The 22,332-nt window shown below is 36.5% G+C and overlaps 1 protein-coding gene across 1 annotated transcript in view; it reads right to left on the bottom strand.

Moving 5' to 3' along the window:
- Positions 1–22,332, bottom strand: part of LRRC7 (leucine rich repeat containing 7) — a 586,898-nt gene that overhangs the window by 311,613 nt on the left and 252,953 nt on the right. The window contains exon 5 of the mRNA XM_033228849.1: positions 1,679–1,757. Within this exon, the coding sequence (XP_033084740.1) occupies positions 1,679–1,757 (79 nt within the window). The remainder of the gene's footprint in view (positions 1–1,678; positions 1,758–22,332) is intronic.

The following is a 22,332-nucleotide window of genomic DNA, read 5'->3' as shown; positions in this document are numbered from 1 at the left end:
TTTAAAAACCTGACTTTAAAATTTGATAAACAATTTATAATGACTTTTCATAATTTTTGTGAATTCCAAAACTGTTTAATGTTTATAGTGTTATGCATTTTGCTGAAATAGGTCATATTTATTTATCTTTTAAAAAGTTAAACATATGAAGGGAATTAGACGTATCCAATAAACCCATAGACTTGAAATTTCTCGGAGATGTAATTTATCATCTGGCTTCCACTCCCAAAGACCTACTATGATTCCTAAATAAGATGAGCTATTAGAATTAAATAATTAGGGGAAAAAAAGCAATTTATTGTCAATACTGAATTGTTTTGACTTAATTCAGGGACATGGTTGTAGTCCTGGTGGGAGAAATTAATAACATCTATTTCATTGAGATGTTGAAAAAATTGCTTTTTTGGTCTAAGAGTTTTGGGAAAAGCTTTTTAGGGTTTTGCTTTCTCCTTTTTTCCCTCCCTATCTACTTCTCGGGAAGAAAAACTGTAATTTTTAACATAAAGGCCTCAGATTATTTCACAAACCATTCACTATAAAGATCTCCATCTAAACTTTGATCTCATTCTTTTACATTCTATTCCACTCCTCACCTTGTCTAGAGCCTCTTTCCATCATCCATAGAGAACCACTTTCACTATTCCCTCTTCTCAACTCTACTGGTATACAATTTTCCATCAACTTCCCTTTGACAAATTTATTTATGTCTTCTTCTAAAAACACTCCATCCATTAAATGTCTTTCCAATGGGCTTCAGTTTCCCCCAGTCTCCTACACTTCATCAGACAAAATATTGAGGAATTTTTTTCAAATCCTACTGTCAGCTTTGTATAACTAAAATGCCAGTCTTACTCTGAAGCTCATTTTTTGCAGCCCAATACCACTGACTTGTTTCAACCTCTTCTAAATATTACAACTGTCAGAAACCTCTCTAGATTTTATTTCTACTTCCATTATTAAGTGACTTTAACATTCAGGTTCATGACTCCTCCAATCAATTTATTTTATTGCTTCCTGACCTACTTCATTCCACAGACTTCTGTCACTACACCACATGCTCAGTTCACCAACAATGGTCACTTTCTGGGTATCATTTTTCTACGGCATTTCTTAATTAACAGATCTTGGTCTATAAATACCCATTTTCTGATCACAGCATCTCTATCATCCAGGCCTTCCATTTTCCTGTCCTCCTAGGGTTATCTCTTTACTCTTGCTGCAATCTCTGGTATACAAGTACTTTCTATTTCTGGTCATACTTAATTCCCTTGAACTACATGACAGGTTATTTTTATGCACTTATCCTTACCTTAAACTCTGCACTATCTTGAACTTCTGCCAGGCCCTTTATGCTAGTTTTCCACCATGACCATTACTAATAACCGTTTTATTAGTTTCAACTCTTATCTATGGAATGTTACCTGAGAGCTGTGGAAAATGGTGAAAAGGTTTGCTTCAAAGTAATACCATCTTTTGCCAATTGGGTCTTCCTTGCTACTCAGCAATGTTTTTAATCATCTTTTGTCAAACTATTCTGATTAATTTTTCCCATCATTCTATTAAATGTTATGTCAATGTTACATTTCAGTTTAAGTTATGATGTGCATTTCATCTATCTTGGTACATTATTATACAATGGAAACATAAAAATAAATAAAATTTAATCACTCATACTCACTTAGAAATGGGATTGACACTGGCTTCAATAATTGTTAAACACTTACAGCACTTTATGTTTTCTGGAAATTCTTGTACACCTAAAATGTGAAAAAAACAAAGTACATGAAAATGTTCCAACAAATATTCTTTAAACTATAGTTCTAATATTTAGATAATTATTAAACTATGAGTCAGTATATGGTATAAATACCATTTAGAATAACCATTTAAGTAGAAATAAAAACTTAATAACATATCAATATTATTAATCATATATACATTATTTTTAATAAAAGTTGAATGTTAAATAATATTTTATAATAAAAGTTTAAAATTGATTATAAGATTGAGGACAATTGTGTATTTGACCTAAGATAAAACTTTGATCTTTAGTAACCTAAAGAAATAAAAATAGCTTAAGTTATTAAGTTATAGTGCCACTACTGAGAGGAGGGAAAACAAGTAGATGTAAAGAAAACAGAAGATAAAATCTTTACTTCCAATAATCATTTTATAAGGCTAGGAAGGTTGAACATATACATGTGAAAAATACTTAAGAACACACCCCAAACTGATAGATATTCCCAAACTAATATTGGGCTCTGCTAAATTTTATACAATTCTTTTTTTGGTGGCCATACAGAGTGTAGCTCTGCATCTGCCTGAAAGTGTGAAGAGACAAGCAGCTTTCCTTGGGTCCTCCCTGGAGTCTCTGAGGTAGCCAGCCTGGCTTATTGCCCTTGGAGATTTGCTCATCTGCTGTCACAGCTGTGCTACTGGCTGTGTGACAGAAAAACACAGATTTTTCTATGAAACTGAAAATGCAAAAGCTGCAAACCTAATCCATAAATGTGAGGGTTAGAGGAATAAAAGACGTGGGGGACATTTCAATCAATTGACAGAAAAGGATCAATGTAGTAGGCCCCGCAAATTTACAAGGGAAGAAGCTATATGAAGCTGTTATGATATGATATGCCTGCAGTACCACTTTCTCTCAATTTTTGAAATTATTATTAAGGATGTAAAAATTTTCACAAAGAACTGGCCTTTCCCAGTATTTCATATCTGACGGAATGATAAGGAATAGTTTCTGGCAGGATATAATAGAACTTTTTGATGATGGATGCTCAAGAAACAAAAGATTCCACCTTTCTAGATTCCATTCATCTAGACGACCATGTCTGCAGGACTTCAAAGCCCTTGAAGCAGCAGGAGGGTAGTCAAATCCAAAACAGGTCACTTATCCACTGCCAAATAGGGGTACAAAGGGGTACAAAGTGGGGAATTTGTGATATTTCTCACCCCATTTCTCTCCATTTAAAATTTCATGAAATCATGTGGTCCTAAAATTATTACTGAACTATTCTGACTTCTAAATAAGAGCCTCCAAAAGTTTGGGAGCTCCATTATGTATGAATTTAATGAAAAAGCCTGTTTCTCTTGTTTTTGGAAGGCCATAACACCTAGAACTTCTTCCATTAAATAGTCACTAAAAAAAGGGCAGCCAGGCCAATAATATAAGTTGTGAATCATTCTTAACATTTTCCCTTAAAAGTCTTTACTTTAAATATCTTCAACCAACAGGAGTATAAATTTTTCCTTTTCTCTGTTTAGCTTTTTCTGTTCACTCTCCAATCCGGGCTCATTGCATGCTGGTATGCATGATGCCTTATCTCCACAGGTCCCTGCCTTAAAATGGTATATCCTTAAATTATGTGTAAACCAGGACATGGAAGCAGAAGTAAATTAAAATATGATTTTAAGAAAAAGATGATGTCTCTTTATCTTCTACTGAAAATGGAATTGCCTACTGTGGTGAAAATGGTGCTATATTATTTATTTAAAATTTTGTATTATATTGTTTACAGTTTAAATTTAAAATAATTCAGAGCAGAGTCTGTTGGCTTAAGATGGAATCCTAGCTATATACCTTCTGGCTGGGTAGCCCTAGGCAAGTCCTTTAAACTCCCAATGCCTTAGTTTCCTACTCTGAAAAATAGTGATTATATGAATGGTTTTATAATAGAGTTGTAGTGAAGATTAATAGAGATTATACAGAAAAGCAATTGGGACAAAGTACTGTAATAATGTTATCTATAATTATTAGAAATAAAAAGGAATCAGAGGATGTAAGTCAAAAAAAGAACCAAAAACATACCAAAATGATCTGGCTTCAAGTATAAATATGTAAAATTTATCTACCTTAGAGAACACAGGAAAAAGAATTAGTGTGCTGAAAGAATATAATATAATATATATACTGTGAATATACACATTATTAATGTGTGTGGATGTGTGTGTACACACACACACTTTTTTTTCACACACACACACTTTTATAACTGATGTTCTTTGAGGACTTAAAAGTGCCAGACATTGTGCCAAGGTTACAGACATAAAAAATGGGATGAAAATGACTTCATGACATTTTTCTTAAATTGATGTTCTAACTCAGAAGAATGATTGAAAGAAAAACTATAGAAGAATCAAAAGATAAATGTGAAGAAGTCTTCTAGAAAATGTGGTAATATTAGGCAAAAAGACAGTAAAGATGAATTTTTAATAGTTGAGACATTTTAGTATCCGAGTAATGAAGTTCTAAGAAGAGTAAACTGAGAATACAAAGGACAGAAAATACTAAAGGAACAATTCAAAAATATTTCAGTAATTTCAAACAATGAACGAGTTTATTTCAGATTGGAAAAGCTCACTCATTCAAGGAGTATTGAGGATTAAGAGGGGAGAGAAAAATCAGGTTTCACACAAAGGATCAAGATCTAGATGACATTTGACTTCTCAAAAATATTTGGAATGAGAAAATTATACAGAAATATATCCAACTTCTGAAGGAAAATGATTTTCAACTAAAATCCTATACACCACCAAACTAATATTCCCAAACTATGAAAATGAGTGTGGAATAAAGATATTTTCAGTGATATAAGCAAGATGGCAGAATAGGAGTTTTCTAACATGACACAGTTTACTGATTTTGGCAACCACCTGCAGATAAGAATATTTTTGTGGGAGCTTGGAAGTCCAGTGGAGAAATTCCACCATATCATTGGAGCAAAGCTTATGAGAATAGACTCATTGAAGAGAGTAAGGAGAATAGTTTCATTTTACCCATTTCGCCCCTCCCTCAAGGTGGCACAGCTCAATGCCAGGAGACACTCCTTCAACTCACAATTGTCCTCACAGGGGAAAGTAAAAATGTAATGAGTGAGTATTCCCCAACTGTGCGGGATATTGTCCTAGAGGCCTACATCTTTCTTGCCCCACTTAGAATACTGAGGGCATCAGCAAGGCGGAGTGGCTGGGAGAGGTTAGGAACTGGGAGGAGAGGTAGGGACTCTCAGCAACCAAGGTTCAAAACTAAACAAAGAGCTGTATATTCTATTATTCTCCAACAGAAAGTTTGCCCATGACCTGTTCGGTATGCCTCACCTGTGGACCACCATAACTGACCCGTAGGTCCTCCCAACAGATTGTGTTTTTCAGCCTCCCCTCTATAACTGTAGCTAGCTCCTTTCATGTGCCTGACAGATAGTCAGTGTGAGCACTTGCAGTTGTCTGGCCAGGATACACAGCCAGCCACCTTGACTTTGTGGGAGTGGGAGAAGGAACATAAACTTGAGCATTTCAGAGCATTGCCTAAAAAAACAAGTGACAGACTCCCAGCACACAGCCTGGCTTTGTGGGACTGAGAAAGGGCAAACAATCTTACGAAATTCTGCCCAAGAGGAAACAAAATAGGTGGAGCAGGCACATCCATAGCAAAAGTCTGAGAGAGACTCAGAATCCCTGATCTGGCTGACTGGTGAAGGTGTTTCTCTCCTGAAGCAAGTCAGTAAAGACTGAAGGAGGTGACAGCTTCTTCAAACACAAAGACAACAATACAAGACTTCCAGGAATACAAACAAAACAAAACAAGGGAATATGACATCACCAAAATAACACAATTTTTTTTTTTGACAGAGTCTCACTCTGTTACCAAGGATGGAGTACACTGGAAAAATCTCAGCTCACTGCAACCTCCACCTCCTAGGTTCAAGTGATTCTCCTGCCTCAACCTCCTGAGTAGCCGGGATTACAGATGCCTGCCACCACACCTGGCTATTTTTTTGTATTTTTAGTAGAGATGGGGTTTCGCCATGTTGGCCAGGCTGATATTGAACTCCTGACCTCAAGTGATTCACCTGTCTCAACCTCCCGAAGTGTTGAGATTACAGGTGTGAGCCACTATGGGAACACAATTTTCTAGTAACCAGACTGAAAGAAATGAAGCTCCGTTAATTGCCTAACAAAAACATCAAAATTAATATTTTAAGGAAGCTGAGTAAGTAACTAGAGGGCACAGATGGACAAATCAATAAAATCAGGAAACCAATGAACAAAACAAGAAGTTAAATGAAGAGACAGAAATCACTAAAAAAAAAAAAAATCCCAGAAATCCTGGAGCTGAAGAATACAATAAATGAAATGGAAAATGCAATATAGAACTCCACAGCAGACTTGATCAAGCAGGAAAAACGAATGTAAATCAGAGACAGCTCATTTAAAATTATTCAGTCAGAGTAGAAAAATGAAGATAGAATGAAAAGGAATGAAGAAAGCTTATGGGATTTATGGGACACCATCAAAAGAAATAAAATATGGATTACAGAAAACCCAGAATAAGAAGAGAAAGTACATAAAACTTATTTAAAGCAATACATTTATGCAGCCAACAAATTTATGAAAAAATGCTCATCATCACTGGTCACTAGAGAAATGCAAATCAAAACCACAATGAGATACTGTCTCATGCCAGTTAGAATGGTGATCACTAAAAAGTCAGGAAACAACAAATGCTGGAGAGGAGAAATAGGAATGCTTTTACATTGTTGGTGGGAGTGTAAATTAGTTCAACCATTGTGGAAGACAGTGTGGCAATTCCTTAAGGATCTAGAACTATAAATACCATTTGACCCAGCAATCCCATTACTGAGTATATACCCAAAGGATTATAAATCATTCTAATATAAAGATACATGCACATGTATGTTTATTGCAACACTGTTTACAATAGCAAAGTCTTGGAACCAACCCAAATGTCCATCAATGATAGACTGGATAAAGAAAATGTGGCACATATACACCATGGAATACTATGCATCCATAAAAAAGGATGAGTTTGTGTCCTTTTCAGGGACATGGATGAAGCTGGAAACCATCATTCTCAGCAAACTAACACAAGAATAGAAAACCAAACACTGCATATTCTCATTCATAAGTAGGAGTTGAACAGTAAGAACACATGGACACATGGAGGGGAACATCACACACTGGAGCCTGCTGGGGGGATAGGGAAGGGATAGCATTAGGAGAAACACCTAATGTAGATGATGGCCTGATGGGTGCAGCAAACCACCATGGCACCTGTATACCTATGTAAAAACGTCCATGTTCTACATGTATACCCCAGAAATTAAAGTGTAATAATAATAATAAATAACTACAACATCAAATACTTAAAATGTGTGTGTGTGCATGAGGTAAGTGTGTGGATCTTTTGTAAGTGATCAAAATTACTATCAGCTTAAAATAGTGTTATAACTATAAGATGTTTTAACAGCCTATGTTATAATATAGCCACATGGAAACCACAAAGACCTATAGTAGATACACAGAAGATAAAAAGAAATAATTTAAAACATACACTGTATAAAATTAAATCACAAAGGAAGAGAGCAAAAAGAAAGAACAAAGAAACTATAAAACAATCAGAAAAAATCAAGAAAATGGCAATAAGTCCTTATCAATAATTATTTTAAATGTAAATAGGCTAAGTCATCCAATGTAAAGATATAGAGTTGCTGAATAGATAAAAAAAAAATGACCCAACTACACGTGCTTGAAACAAACTTTCAGGACTTATGTAGGCTGAAACAAAAGGATAGGAATAATATTTCATGCAAATATAAACCAAAAAAGAGCAGGAGTAGCTGTACTTATTTCAGACAAAATAGGCTTTAAGTCAAAAATCTGTCACAAGTGACAAAGAGGGTAATTATATAACAATAAAAGTGTCAATTCAGCAAGAGGATATAATAAAAATATATATGCAGCCAATATCAGATAACCTAAATATATTCAGCAAGCATTGACAGACCAAAAGGAGAACTAGAATAAAATATAATAAAACAGTAGGGACGAAAACTAAATCGATGGTCCCAGAGCAAGACGGCTGAAGAGGAGCAGCTCCAGCCTCCAGCTCCCAGTGCAAGTGACACAGAAGACAGATGATTTCTGCATTTTCAACTGAGGTACTGGGTTCATCTCACTGGGGAGTGCTGGACAATTGGTGCTGGTCAGCTGGTGCAGCCCGACCAGCCAGAGCTGAAGCAGGGTGAGCCATTGCCTCACTTGGGAAGTGCAAGGGGGAAGGGAATCCTTTTTCCTAGCCAAGGGAAACTGAGACACACAACACCTGGAAAATCGGGTAACTCCCACCCTAATTCTGTGCTTTACCAAGGGTCTTAGCAAACAGCACACCAGGAGATTATATCCCACACCTGGACGGGAGGGTCCCATGCCCACAAAGCCTCCCTCATTGCTAGCACAGCAGTCTGAGATCTGACTGTAAGGCAGCAGTGAGGCTGGGGGAGGGGCGCCCGCCATTGCTGAGGCTTAAGTAGGTAAACAAAGCCGCCAGGAAGCTCGAACTGGGTGGACCCCATTGCAGCTCATGGGGGCCTGCCTGTCTCTGTAGACTCCACCTCTGGGGACAGGGCATAGCTAAACAAAAAGCAGCAGAAACCTCTGCAGATGTAAATGACCCTGTCTGACAGCTTTGAAGAGAGCAGTGGATCTCCCAGCACAGAGGTTGAGATCTGAAAATGGACAGACTGCCTGCTCAAGTGGGTCCCTGACCCCTGAGTAGCCTAACTGGGAGACATGCCCCGCTAGGTGTAGACCGACACCTCACACCTCACACGGCAGGGTACACCCCTGAGATGAAGCTTCCAGAACAAGAATCAGACAGCAACACTTGCTTTTCAGCAATATTCTATCTTCTGCAGCCTCTGCTGCTGATACCCAGGCAAACAGGGTCTGGAGTGGACCTCAGCCAATCTCCAACAGACCTACAGCTGAGGGTCCTGACTGTTAGAAGGAAAATTAACAAACAGAAAGGACACCCACACCAAAACCCCATCAGTTCATCACTGTCATCAAAGACCAAAGGCAGATAAAACCACAAAGATGGGAAACAAGCAGTGCAGAAAAGCTGGAAATTCAAAAAATCAGAGCACATCTCCCTCTCCAAAGGAACGCAGCTCATCGCCAGCAATGGATCAAAGCTGGACGGACAATGACTTTGACAAGTTGAGAGAAGAAGGCTTCAGTCGATCAAATTTCTCAGAGCTAAAGGAGGAACTATGTAACCAGTGCAAAGAAACGAAAAATCTTGAAAAGAGAATGAAAGAATGGATAACTAGAATAATCAATGCAGAGAAGGCCATAAACGAATTGAGAGAGATAAAAACCATGACACGAGAAATACGTGACAAATGCACAAGCTTCAGTAACCAACTCGATGAACTGGAAGAAAGAGTATCAATGACTGAAGATCAAATGAATGAAACGAAGTGAGAAGAGAAGTGTAGAGAAAAAAGAGGAAAAAGAAGTGAACAAAGCCTGCAAGAAATATGGGATTATGTAAAAAGACCAAATCTACATCTGATTGGTGTGCCTGAAAGTGAGGGGGAAAATGGAAACAAGTTGGAAAACACTCTTCAGGATATCATCCAGGAGAACTTCCCCAACCTAGTAAGACAGGCCAACATTCAAATTCAGGAAATACAGAGAATGCCACAAAGATACTCCTCAAGAAGAGCAATTCCAAGACACATAATTGTCAGTTTCACCAAAGTTGAAAAGAAGGAAAAATGTTAAGGGCAGCCAGAGAGAAACGTTGGGTTACCAACAAAGGGAAGCCCATCAGACTAACAGCAGCTCTCTTGGGAGATACTCTACAAGCCAGAAGAGAGTGGGGGCCAATATTCAATATTCTTAAAGAAAAGAATTTTCAACCCAGAATTTCATATCCAGTCAAATTAAGTTTCATAAGTGAAGGAGAAATAAAATCCTTTACAGACAGGCAAATGCTTAGAGATTTTGTCACCACCAGACCTGCCCTACAAGAGAACCTGAAGGAAGCACTAAACATGGAAAGGAACAACCGGTACCAGCCATTGCAAAAGCATGTCAAAATATAAAGACCATTGATGCTAGGAAAAAACTGCATGAACAAATGAGCAAAATAACCAGCTCATGTCACAATGACAGGATCAAGTTCACACATAACAATATTAAACTTAAATGTAATTGGACTAAATGGTCCAATTAAAAGACACAGACTGGCAAACTGGATAAAGAGTCAGGACCCATCAGTTTCCTGTATTCAGGAGACCCATCTCACATGCAGAGACACACATAGGCTCAAAATAAAGGAATGGAAGAAGATCTACCAAGCAAATGGAGAACAAAAAAAAAAAAAAAAAAAAAAAAGCAGGGATTGCAATCCTAGTCTCTGATAAAACAGACTTTAAGCCATCAAAGATCAAAAGAGACAAAGAAGGCCATTACATAATGGTAAAGGGATCAATTCAACAGGAAGAGCTAACTTTCCTAAATACATATGCACACAATACAGGAAAACCCAGATTCATAAAGCAAGTTCTTAGAGACTTACAAAGAGACTTAGACTCCCATACAATAATAATGGAGACTTCAACACCCCACTGTCAACATTAGACAGATCAATGAGACAGAAAGTTAACAAGGATATCCAGGAATTGAACTCAACTCTGCACCAAGCGGACCTAATAGACATCTACAGAACTCTCCACCCCAAATCAACAGAATATACATTCTTCTCAGCATCACATCACACTTATTTGAAAATTGACCACATAGTTGGAAGTAAAGCACTCCTCAGCAAATGTACAAGAACAGAAATTATAACAAACTGTCTCTCAGACCACAGAGCAATCAAACTAGAACTCAGGATTAAGAAACTCAATCAAAACCGCTCAACTACATGGAAACTGAACAACCTGCTCCTGAATGACTACTGGGTACATAACGAAATGAAGGCAGAAATAAAGAAGTTCTTTGAAACCAATGAGAACAAAGATACAACATACAGAATCTCTGGGACACATTTAAAGCAGTATGTAGAGGGAAATTTAGAGCACTGAATGCCCACAAGAGAAAGCTGGAAAGATCTAAAACTGACACCCTAACATCACAATTAAAAGAACTAGAGAAGCAAGAGCAAACACATTCAAAAGCTAGCAGAAGGCAAGAAATAACTAAGATCAGAGCAGAACTGAAGGAGATGGAGACACAAAAAAACCCTCCAAAAAGTCAATGAATCCAGGAGTTGGTTTTTTGAAAAGATCAACAAAATTGATAGACTGCTAGCAAGACTAATAAAGAAGAAAAGAGAGAAGAACCAAATAAACACAATAAAAAATGATAAAGGGGATATCACCACCGACCCCACAGAAATACAAACTACCATCTGAGAATACTATAAACACCTCTATGCAAATAAACTAGAAAACCTAGAAGAAATGGATAATTTCCTGGACACTTACACTCTCCCAAGACTAAACCAGGAAGAAGTTGAATCCCTGAATAGACCAATAGCAGGCTCTGAAATTGAGGCAATAATTAATAGCCTATCAACGAAAAAAAGTCCAGGACCAGACGGACTCACAGCCGAATTCTACCAGAGGTACAAGAAGGAGCTGGTACTTTCCTCGTGAAACTATTCCAATCAATAGAAAAAGAGGGAATCCTCCCTAACTCATTTTATGAGGCCAACATCATCCTGATACCAAAGCCTGGCAGAGATACAACAAAAAAAGAGAATTTTAGACCAATATCCCTGATGAACATCAATGCAAAAATCCTCAATAAAATACTGACAAACCGGATCCAGCAGCACATCAAAAAGCTTATCCACCATGATCAAGTGGGCTTCATCCCTGGGATGCAATGCTGGTTCAACATATGCAAATCAATAAACGTAATCCAGCATATAAACAGAACCAAAGACAAAAACCACATGATTATCTCAGTAGATGCAGAAAAGGCCTTTGACAAAATTCAACAGCCCTTCATGCTAAAAACTCTCAATAAATTCGGTATTGATGGAACATATCTCAAAATAATAAGAGCTAGTTATGACAAACCCACAGCCAATATCATACTGAATGGGCAAAAACTGGAAGCATTCCCTTTGAAAACTGGCATAAGACAGGTATGCCCTCTCTCACCACTCCTATTCAACATAGTGTTGGAAGTTCTGGCTACGGCAGTCAGGCAAGAGAAAGAAATCAAGGGTATTCAGTTAGGAAAAGAAGAAGTCAAATTGTCCCTGTTTGCAGATGACATGATTGTATATTTAGAAAACCCCATCATCTCAGCCCAAAATCTCCTTAAGCTGACAAGCAACTTCAGCAAATTCTCAGGATACAAAAATCAATGTGCAAAAATCACAAGCATTCTTATACACCAGTAACAGACAAACAAAGGGCCAAATCATGAATGAATTTCCACTCACAATTGCTTCAAAGAGAATAAAATACCTAGGAATTCAACTTACAAGAGATGTAAAGGACCTCTTCAAGGAGAACTACAAACCACTGCTCAGTGAAATCAAAGAGGACACAAACAAATGGAAGAACATACCATGCTCATGGATAGGAAGAATCAATATCGTGAAAATGGCCATATTGCCCAAGGTAATTTATAGATTCAATGCCATCCCCATCAAGCTACCAATGAGTTTCTTCAAAGAATTGGAAAAACTGCTTTAAAGTTAATATGGAATCAAAAAAGAGCCTGCATCGCCAAGACAATCCTAAGTCAAAAGAACAAAGCTGGAGGCATCACGCTACCTGACTTCAAACTATACTACAAGGCTACAGTAACCAAAACAGCATGGTACTGGTACCAAAACAGAGATATAGACCAATGGGACAGAATAGAGCCCTCAGAAATAATATCACACATCTACAGCCATCTGATATTTGACAAACCCGAGAAAAACAAGAAATGGGGAAAGAATTCCCTATTTAATAAATGGTGCTGGGAAAATTGGCTAGCCATAAGTAGAAAGCTGAAACTGGATCTTTTCCTTACTCCTTATATGAAAATTAATTCAAGATGGATTAGAGACTTAAATGTTAGACCTAATACCATAAAAACCCTAGAAGAAAACCTAGGTAATACCATTCAGGACACAGGCATGGGTAAGGACTTCATGTCTAAAACACCAAAAGTAATGGCAACAAATGCCAAAATTGACAAATGGGATCTAATTAAACTAAAGAGCTTCTGCACAGCAAAAGAAACTACCATCAGAGTGAACAGGCAACCTACAGAATGGAAGAATATTTTTGCAATCTACTCATCTGACAAAGGGCTAGTATCCAGAACCTACAAAGAACTCAAACAAATTTACAAGAAAAAAACAAACAACCCCATCAAAAAGTGGGCAAAGGATATGAACAGACATTTCTCAAAGGAAGACATTCATACAGCCAACAGACACATGAAAAAATGCTTGTCATCAGTGGCCATCAGAGAAATGCAAATCAAAACCACAATGAGATACCATCTCACACCAGTTAGAATGGCAATCATTAAAAAGTCAGGAAACAACAGGTGCTGGAGAGGATGTGGAGAAATAGGAACACTTTTATGCTGTTGGTGGGACTGTCAACTAGTTCAACCATTGTGGAAATCAGTGTGGTGATTCCTCAAGGATCTAGAACTAGAAATACCATATGACCCAGCCATCGTATTACTGGGTATATACCCAAAGGATTATAAATCATGCTGCTATAAAGACACATGCACACGTATGTTTATTGCGGCACTATTCACAATAGCAAAGACTTGGAATTAACCCAAATGTCCATCAGTGACAGACTGGATTAAGAAAATGTGGCACATATACACCATGGAATACTATGCAGCCATAAAAAAGGATGCGTTCATATCCTTTGTAGGGACATGGATGCAGCTGGAATCCATCATTCTCAGCAAACTATCACAAGAACAGAAAACCAAACACCGCATGTTCTCACTCATAGGTGGGAATTGAATAATGAGATCACTTGGACATGGGAAGGGGAACATCACACACCGGGGCCTATTATGGGGAGTGGGGACGGGGGAGGGATGGCATTGGGAATTATAACTGATGTAAATGATGAGTTGATGGGTGCAGCACACCAACATGGCACATGTATACATATGTAACAAACCTGCACGTTGTGCACATGTACCCTAGAACTTAAAGTATAATAAAAAAACAAAAAATAAATAAAAATAAAAATAAAACAGTAGGGACTTTGTTACCCTGCTTGCAACAATGGATAGGTTATGCAGACAAAATAATCAACAAAGAAACATTGGACTTCACAGACTTAATACGCACACACATACACACACACACACACGCACACACACAGAGAGCATTCCATTCAACAGCAGCAGAATACACAATAACCTCAAGCACACATGAAATATTCTGCAGGAAGATTATATGCAAGGCCACAAAATAAATCTTAAAAAATTTATAAACACTGAAGTAATATCAAGTATCTTTTCCAACAGCAATGATATATATAAAACTAGAAATGAATAATAAGAGGAAAATTGGAAAATTCACAAATATGTGGAAACCAAATAGTACCATCTTGAGCAACCATTAGGTCAAATAATAAATCAAAAGGAAAATTAAAAGAAAATCTTGATACAAAAAAAAATAGAAATACAACATACCAAAACTTATAGTTTGCAGCAAAAGCAGTTTTAAGAGGGAAGTTTATAGCAATAAATGACAAATTAAGAGCAAAGAAAGATCTCAAATAAACAAGGTGACTTTACACTTCATGTAATTAGAAAAATAAGAACAAACCCAACAAATATCAGAGCAGAGTAAATGAAGCAGTGACAAGAAAAAAATCAGAAAAGATAATGAAACTAGAATTTGTTTTTTTGAAAAGATAAAATTGACAAGGCTTTAGCTAGACTAAGAATAAAAGGGAACCGACTTAAATAGAATCAGAAATGAATGAGAAGACATTACAACTGATACTACAGATATACACATCATGATAAGATACCACGACAAGAAATTATATGCCAACCAACAACCAAATAATCTAGAAGAAATAAATTATTATTGATATAGAGCCTGCTTAGACTGAATCATGAATAAAACATTTGAACAGGCATAACTGATAAGGAGATTGAATGAGTAAACAGAAATTTCCCAACAATGAAAAGCCCAGTACCCTATAACTTCACTGTGAATTCTACCAAATGTTGAAAGGAGAATTAATATCAATCCTTCTCAGACAATTGAAGAGAAGGGAACACTTTCAAACCCAATTTCCAAGGCCAGCATTACCTTGACAACAAACCGAGACAAGAAACTACAAAAAAATAAAATTACAGGCCAATATCCTTGATGAACATACATGCAAAGATCCTCAACAAAGTACTAGAAACCCCAATACAACAGCACACTAAAAGGATCATATACCACAGTAAAATGGGATTTCCCCCTGGGATGCAAAGATGGTTTATCATCCACAAATCAATAAATGTGATATATCACATCAAGAGAATGAAGGATAAAAATCATATGATCATTTTAGTAGATGCAGAAAAAAAATTTAACAAAATGCAACATCCTTTCATAATGAAACTCTCAACAAATTAGGTAGAAGAAATGTATTTTAACACAATAAAAGACACATATGACAAACCTACAGCTAACATCATACTCAACAGTGAAAAGTTGAAAACTTTTCATCTAAGATCAGGAACATGACAAAGATGATCACTCTTGTCACTTCTATTTAACGAAGTACTGAAAGTCCTAACCAGAGGGTTAGGCAAGAAAAAGAAAAAAAGTCAAGTAAGTCAGAAAGAAAAGTTGAAAAGTCCCTGTCTGTGAATGCCAGGATCTTATATATAGAAAACCCTAAACAATCCACCAAAAAGTATTAGAACTATCAAGCAAATTTAGTACAGCACAAGCTACAAAATTAACATTTAAAAGTCAATTTTGTTTCCATACACTCACAACAAACTATGTGAAAAAGAAATAAAACAATGCTTACAATAGTGTGGGAAAGAATACCACACTTAGAAATAAATTTAACTGAGGTGAAAAATCTATATCATTGAAAACTTCAAAATATTGATTAAAAATTGAAGACAAAAATAAGCAGGAAGATATCATGTATTCATGGAGTGAAATAATTAATGTTGTTTAAAGTTCCATACTATCCAAAGTAATTCACAGATTAAATGCAATTCCTATCAAAATCCCAATGACTTCTTTTTACAGAAAGAGAAACAATAATCCTAAAATTTATATGAAATCTCAAAGATTCTGAGTAGCTGAAGTAATTTTGAGCAAGAAGAACAAGCTGGAAGCCTCACCTTTCTTCATTTCAAGTTATATTGGCACAAACACAGACTTATAGATTATTGGAATACATTAGAGATCCCAGAAAAAAAGCCACACATATACCAATCAACTGACTGCTGACAAATGTACCAAAAACACATTGGGAATAGTCTCTTCAACAAATGGTGCTGAGAAAACTAGAAATCCACAGGTAGAAGAATGAAATTGGATCCTTATCTTAGATAATACACAAAAATCAACCCAAAATGGATTAAAGACTTATATATAGACCTGAAACTTTAAAAACTTACATATATATATGACCTGAAACTTTAAAACTTCTGGAATAAAAAGTAAGGGCAAATCTCTTTGACATTGGACTTGGCAATGATTTTTTTGAATGTGACACCAAAAGCACAAACAACAAAAACAAATGTAAGAAGTAGGACTACATAAAATAAAAAAGTTTTTGCACAGCAAAATCTAGACACATATAATATATCTTATCTATACATGTAATATATGCACATAGTATATATGTGCACAATGAAATATTATTTGGCCTTAAAACATAAGCAAATCCTCTTATTTGGAACATCATGGATGGGCCTGGAAGACATGCTAAGTGAAATAAGCTAGATATAGAAAGACAAATATGGCATCATATCACTTATATGGGAACCTGAAAAAGTATAATTATTAGAAACAGAGAGAATAGTTGTTACCAGATGCTGGGGAGTGGGGGAAATGAAGAGATGTTGGCCAAAGGGTATGAGCTTTCAGTTATAAGATGAACAAGTTCTGGAGATCTAATGTATATTATGGGGGCTATAGTTAGTCATTATATAGGCTGTATACTTGAAAAAATAGTTTTTTTGATTATATAGAAAATGGAAGTTAAATATTTGTGTTCTACCTTTCAGTTAAACATAGTCAAATGCCAACTGTGAAACAAGGACACCATCAAAAATGTTTTAACACCTTTTTCACTGGGACACTTCAGGCCTTCCACTAAAATATAAAGATAAGAAGTGCCCATAAAACCATGCTATTGCTAAAACAACTTTTGGAGAAGAAATATTGGCTATAGATTTGTCAGAACATGCCTGCCATGGTTTGAATATCTATATCCTCCCAAGTTCATGTGTTGAAATCCTACAGAATGGGAGAAAATTTTTGCAATCTACTCATCTGACAAAGGGCTAATATCCAGAACCTACAAAGAACTCAAACAAATTTACAAGAAAAAAACCAAACAACCCCATCAAAAAGTGGGCAAAGGATATGAATAGACATTTCTCAAAAGAAGACATTCATACAGCCAATAGGCACATGAAAAAATGCTCATCATCACTGGCCATCAGAGAAATGCAAATCAAAACCACAATGAGATACCATCTCACACCAGTTAGAATGGCAATCATTAAAAAGTCAGGAAACAACAAGTGCTGGAGAGGATGTGAAGAAATAGGAACACTTTCACACTGTTGGTGGGATTGCAAACTGGTTCAACCATCGTGGAAAACAGTATGGTGATTCTTCAAGGATCTAGAACTAGAAATACCATATGACCCAGCCATCCCATTACTGGGTATATACCCAAAGGATTATAAATCATGCTGCTATAAAGACACATGCACACGTATGTTTATTGCGGCACTAGTCACAATAGCAAAGACTTGGAATCAACCCAAATGTCCATCAGTGACAGACTGGAATAAGAAAATGTGGCACATATACACCATGGAATACTATGCAGCCATAAAAAAGGATGAGTTTGTGTCCTTTGTAGGGACATGGATGCAGCTGGAAGCCATCATTCTCAGCAAACTAGCACAAGAACAGAAAACCAAACACCGCATGTTCTCACTCATAGGTGGGAATTGAACAATGAGATCACTTGGACATGGGAAGGGGAACATCACACACTGGGGCCTATTATGGGGAGGGGGTAGGGGGGAGGGATGGCACTGGGAGTTATACCTGATGTAAATGAAGAGTTGATGGGTGCTGACGAGTTGTTGGGTGCAGCACACCAACATGGCACAAGTATACATATGTAACAAACCTTCATGTTGTGCACATGTACCCTAGAACTTAAAGTATAATGAAAAATAAAAAGAAAAAAGAAAACAACAACAACAAAAAAGAAATCCTAACACCCAAGGTGATACGTTTTTAAGAGGTGAGGCATTTTGGAGATAATTAGGTCATGATAACACAGCCTTCATGAACCTTCATGAATAGGATTAGTGCCCTTATTAAAAAGGTCCCCAAGGCTGGGCACAGTGGCTCATGCCTTTAATCCCAGAACTTTAGGAGGCTGAGGCGGGCAGATCGCTTGAGGTCAGGAGTTCAAGACTAGCCTGGCCAACATGGTGAAAACCCATCTGTACTAAAAATACAAAAATTAGCTGGGTGTGGGGGTGGGCACCTGTAATCCCAGCTACTCGGGAGGCTGAGGCAGGAGAATTGCTTGAACCCAGGAGGCAGAGGTTGCAGTGAGCCGAGATCATGCCACTCTGCACCCTAGCCTGGGCGACAGAGCAAGACTAGGTCTCAAAAAAAAAAAAAAAAGGTTATAGAGAGCTGTCTTGCTCCTTCCACCAGGTGAAGACATAGTGAGAAGGGGCAAGACTGCTCCCAGTGGCATTTTTAATAAGGACACTACGGACCTTGTGCCAACTGAGGTGCTGCCTATGAGGAGCAGGTCCTCATGAGAGAGATTTGCCAGTGCCTTGATCTTGCATTTCCCAGCCCCCAGAACTGTGAGAAATAAATGTTTGTTGTTTATAAGTCACCCAGTTTGCAGTATTTTGTTATAGCACCCTGAATAGATTGAGAAAGAGCTTCTTGGAGTATATATATATAGATATTTTAAAACTATATTCTCTAAGTTGAGAATAATTTTGATAAATGAGTGGCTGTCATTGAAAGAGCTTCCTTGTGTCAAGCCTAGCTGTTTTGGGGACTGTGAAGGGGGATCAAGCTGTGCTGCACATGGGGATCCCTGCCAGATAAATGACATTCCCTAAGAACACAGAATTTTTTAAAGTTGCCTTGTCCTTACTAAACAGGTAAAAGGGTATTTAAAGAAAAAAAAGACACAGCCAACCTTCTGAGGATACTAAAGAGAAAAGCTAACAAATTTTTAAACTTAACTGAGCTGAAAATAAGCTGTCTGATTGGAACCAATAACCTCCTAGATTTTTAAAAAAGATATTTTCAGATGTTCAAGTTCCCCCAATTTTTATTTTGCACACACCATTTTCCAAAGATCTGTAGGATGTTTGCCACCAAAATGATGTATTAAAGGAGAAACGTGGTAACCAGGAACCAGATGATCCAACACAAGAGAGGCAAAGGGAATCCCCAGAATGATGGTGAAGGTTTTACAAGGCAAAGCCTCACGCCTCACAGCAGGCCTGGAGAGCAAGCAGTCTAGATTGCATCAGGTCAAAAAGCTCCTAGAGAATTTTTGACCAATAAGTTGTAAGTGATAGAACAATTAATGTGTTTGAACATATTGACAGGTAATTTACACAGCTTAGGGAGAGTTCTGGGTTGGACTGATGAAAGACACAAAAAGTTAAGCAATAAAATCAACAAAACAAACATTAAATTCAGGAAAAACAAAATGTGGCAAGAAAGTAAGAGTATGCTGTTGTTTCAGCTATTGAGTCAATGGGGTTTATGCTCAGCAACATTTTTGCTGAGGCTTTCATGGTTATCTTAATTTGCTTAATTTCTTGGAACACATTTAGAAAAGTAGGTTACCAGTAGCTCTTCACCATGTATATTAATATATGGGTTCTAGAGTTTAGGGAAAGTTCTTTGAGCATATCTTCACCTAGGAGTTCAACCCAAACACAGAGAAATAGTAGTAGTTAAAAGTATAGTGGTTAAAAGCACAGATTGGAAAGGCAAGCAAGTACCAGTTTTGTCTCTTAACTGAGCATTTAATCTTAGACAAGCATTATAATATTTGAATCAATTTGTCATTTCTTGTTTAATTCAAAGGGTTGTTCCGAGCATCTGATGGTATGAATGTAAAACACTGAGTATCATGTCTGGCCCTTAATAAGTACTTGATAAATTCTAGGCAAAATTATTGTATGAATAAGAATTTTAATTAATAAGTATAAGGTAACTTACACTTCACTTTGTCACTGTGAAAAAATTATTTAATTCTTTCAATAATTCTGAAGCTGTATGAGGCAATATGATTTTCATTTTTCAAATGAAGAACCACACATTTACAAAGAGTAGAAGGTTTATTTAAATATCTAATGGGTGTTTATAGATGAGAATAGATATATATGGGATTTAATAAAATTTTTAAAACACTGTATCTTTTTTAAATGCATTATGCCACCACCTGTTAAAACTGTTAGATTTGTCATTCGACAAATAGAGCCCATACTTTTATTAATCAGCCTTTGTAATCTGTCTGGTACCCAGAAACAACTTTTTTCAATTTATAAAGAAGTTTTTATGTACATATATATTTAATTATATGTTATATATATTTGTTACATATATACATATACATATTTTTGAAGATATAACTTTGTTTTGATTTTTACATTTATTCATTCAGACATGGAATACATAGCCTTACTTTAGCAATATATCTTATATCAAACATTCTGACTTGTGATTAAACAGGGTCAAGAATTTGTAGACCACATAATCCAAGCTCTGGTCTCTAGTTTTCAGCTGAGATAGCCTACAAATTTCTGTCACAGGTCCACAGTGAACTCTCTTCTAGGAGAACCCACAAGTTCACTTCTTTTGATTTCCCTGGAGACCCAAGCTTATTATATTTAGGTTATATTCAAACCTAGGCTGAACAACCAATTACAGTAAGAACTGTACTCTAAAGTAATTATATGGGAAGCATTATGTTTTATAGGCAAAATGGTATGTTTAATTTACAAAATGGAAAATTGCCCTATTCACAAATAGCAAATGAGACATGTTTCTTCTCTGAAGCGAGCTTTAGTTTTTCAGAGGAGTAGGATTAGTAGCCATGAAGATGGGAGAGGAGGTATGGATGGTTTAAAGCCAGAGGAGAAGATATGAAATTGTCACCAGGACAGAGGGAGAGTCAATGGACTAGGGAAGTATGAAATGATCACTGGTAAGCCTCAAGACTGAATTTCAGATTTGCAACCATGAATTCAATCAGCTGGTATGGTTGAGTCTTTTTTCCAGTTCCTTTCAGCACTACATAGAGAGTTGAATTCAGCCAGGGTTGTAGTTTTGCAAGCACAGTCATATGAGAGAGAAGAAGGGGTGTTAAGGGGATCCACAAGGGAGTAATTTGATAATTGACTATAGAATTTGAACCACGTAAAGAGGGCAGAGAAAACATCGATGTTGTGGAGAAGTGCATGAGAAATGCCATTATAATGGATTGGTGGTACTGATGGGGTCAAAGATGGTTGAAGATAGGGAGGGTTCTGGAAATGGAAGAATGGGGTCAGATATTTGGGGTCAGGGATTTATCAATTGACACCAAATTTCCTGATATTCCTGACAGTCCCTAAGTTAACGCTAGGAAAACAATGGAAACTCAGCCATTGCTTGTTAAATTGTATCTAGTTACAGTTTCACATCAATAACTTGAGGTGATGATCTAAAACACTTTACAAACATGAGATGAAACAATGGATTTTAGTACAGAGACTATGGATTCTAATTCCCTGTTTGAAAATAAAAAAAGTAACTATCACCAGACATAACATACTTCTTTACAAGTACCAAATTTTGAATGATTTAGTGTTCTCTCAAGTGCATAAAAATTGTTTCTTATACATCTTGTATAAATCAATACACATATAACAGGAATACTGCCTATTGAATGCTTATGTTTTCTGAATTTTACACATATCATCAACCCAAATGGTTTACTCTGTGATATAAATGTTATATGCTAATAAAGACAAAAATTCTAATGATATATCTCATATGAAATAAAGACAGAAAACATGTTTAGAAGAGTTCAATATCTACATCTGATATTTTAATTGCGATAAAATTTTTATAATTTTATTTTTCAATTTTGAGAAGGCAAGTCAGATATTAGTATATCTAACAATTGGATTAAACTTAAAGAATAGACAGAACAGAAGGTATTAAGAAAATGTAATAAGCACTTTATTCCATCTGCACAATAA

The sequence above is a fragment of the Trachypithecus francoisi genome, unplaced genomic scaffold (assembly GCF_009764315.1).
Source record: "Trachypithecus francoisi isolate TF-2019V2 unplaced genomic scaffold, Tfra_2.0 Lachesis_group12, whole genome shotgun sequence".
NCBI lineage: Eukaryota > Metazoa > Chordata > Mammalia > Primates > Cercopithecidae > Trachypithecus > Trachypithecus francoisi.
This window is presented reverse-complemented; position numbering and strand designations above follow the sequence as displayed.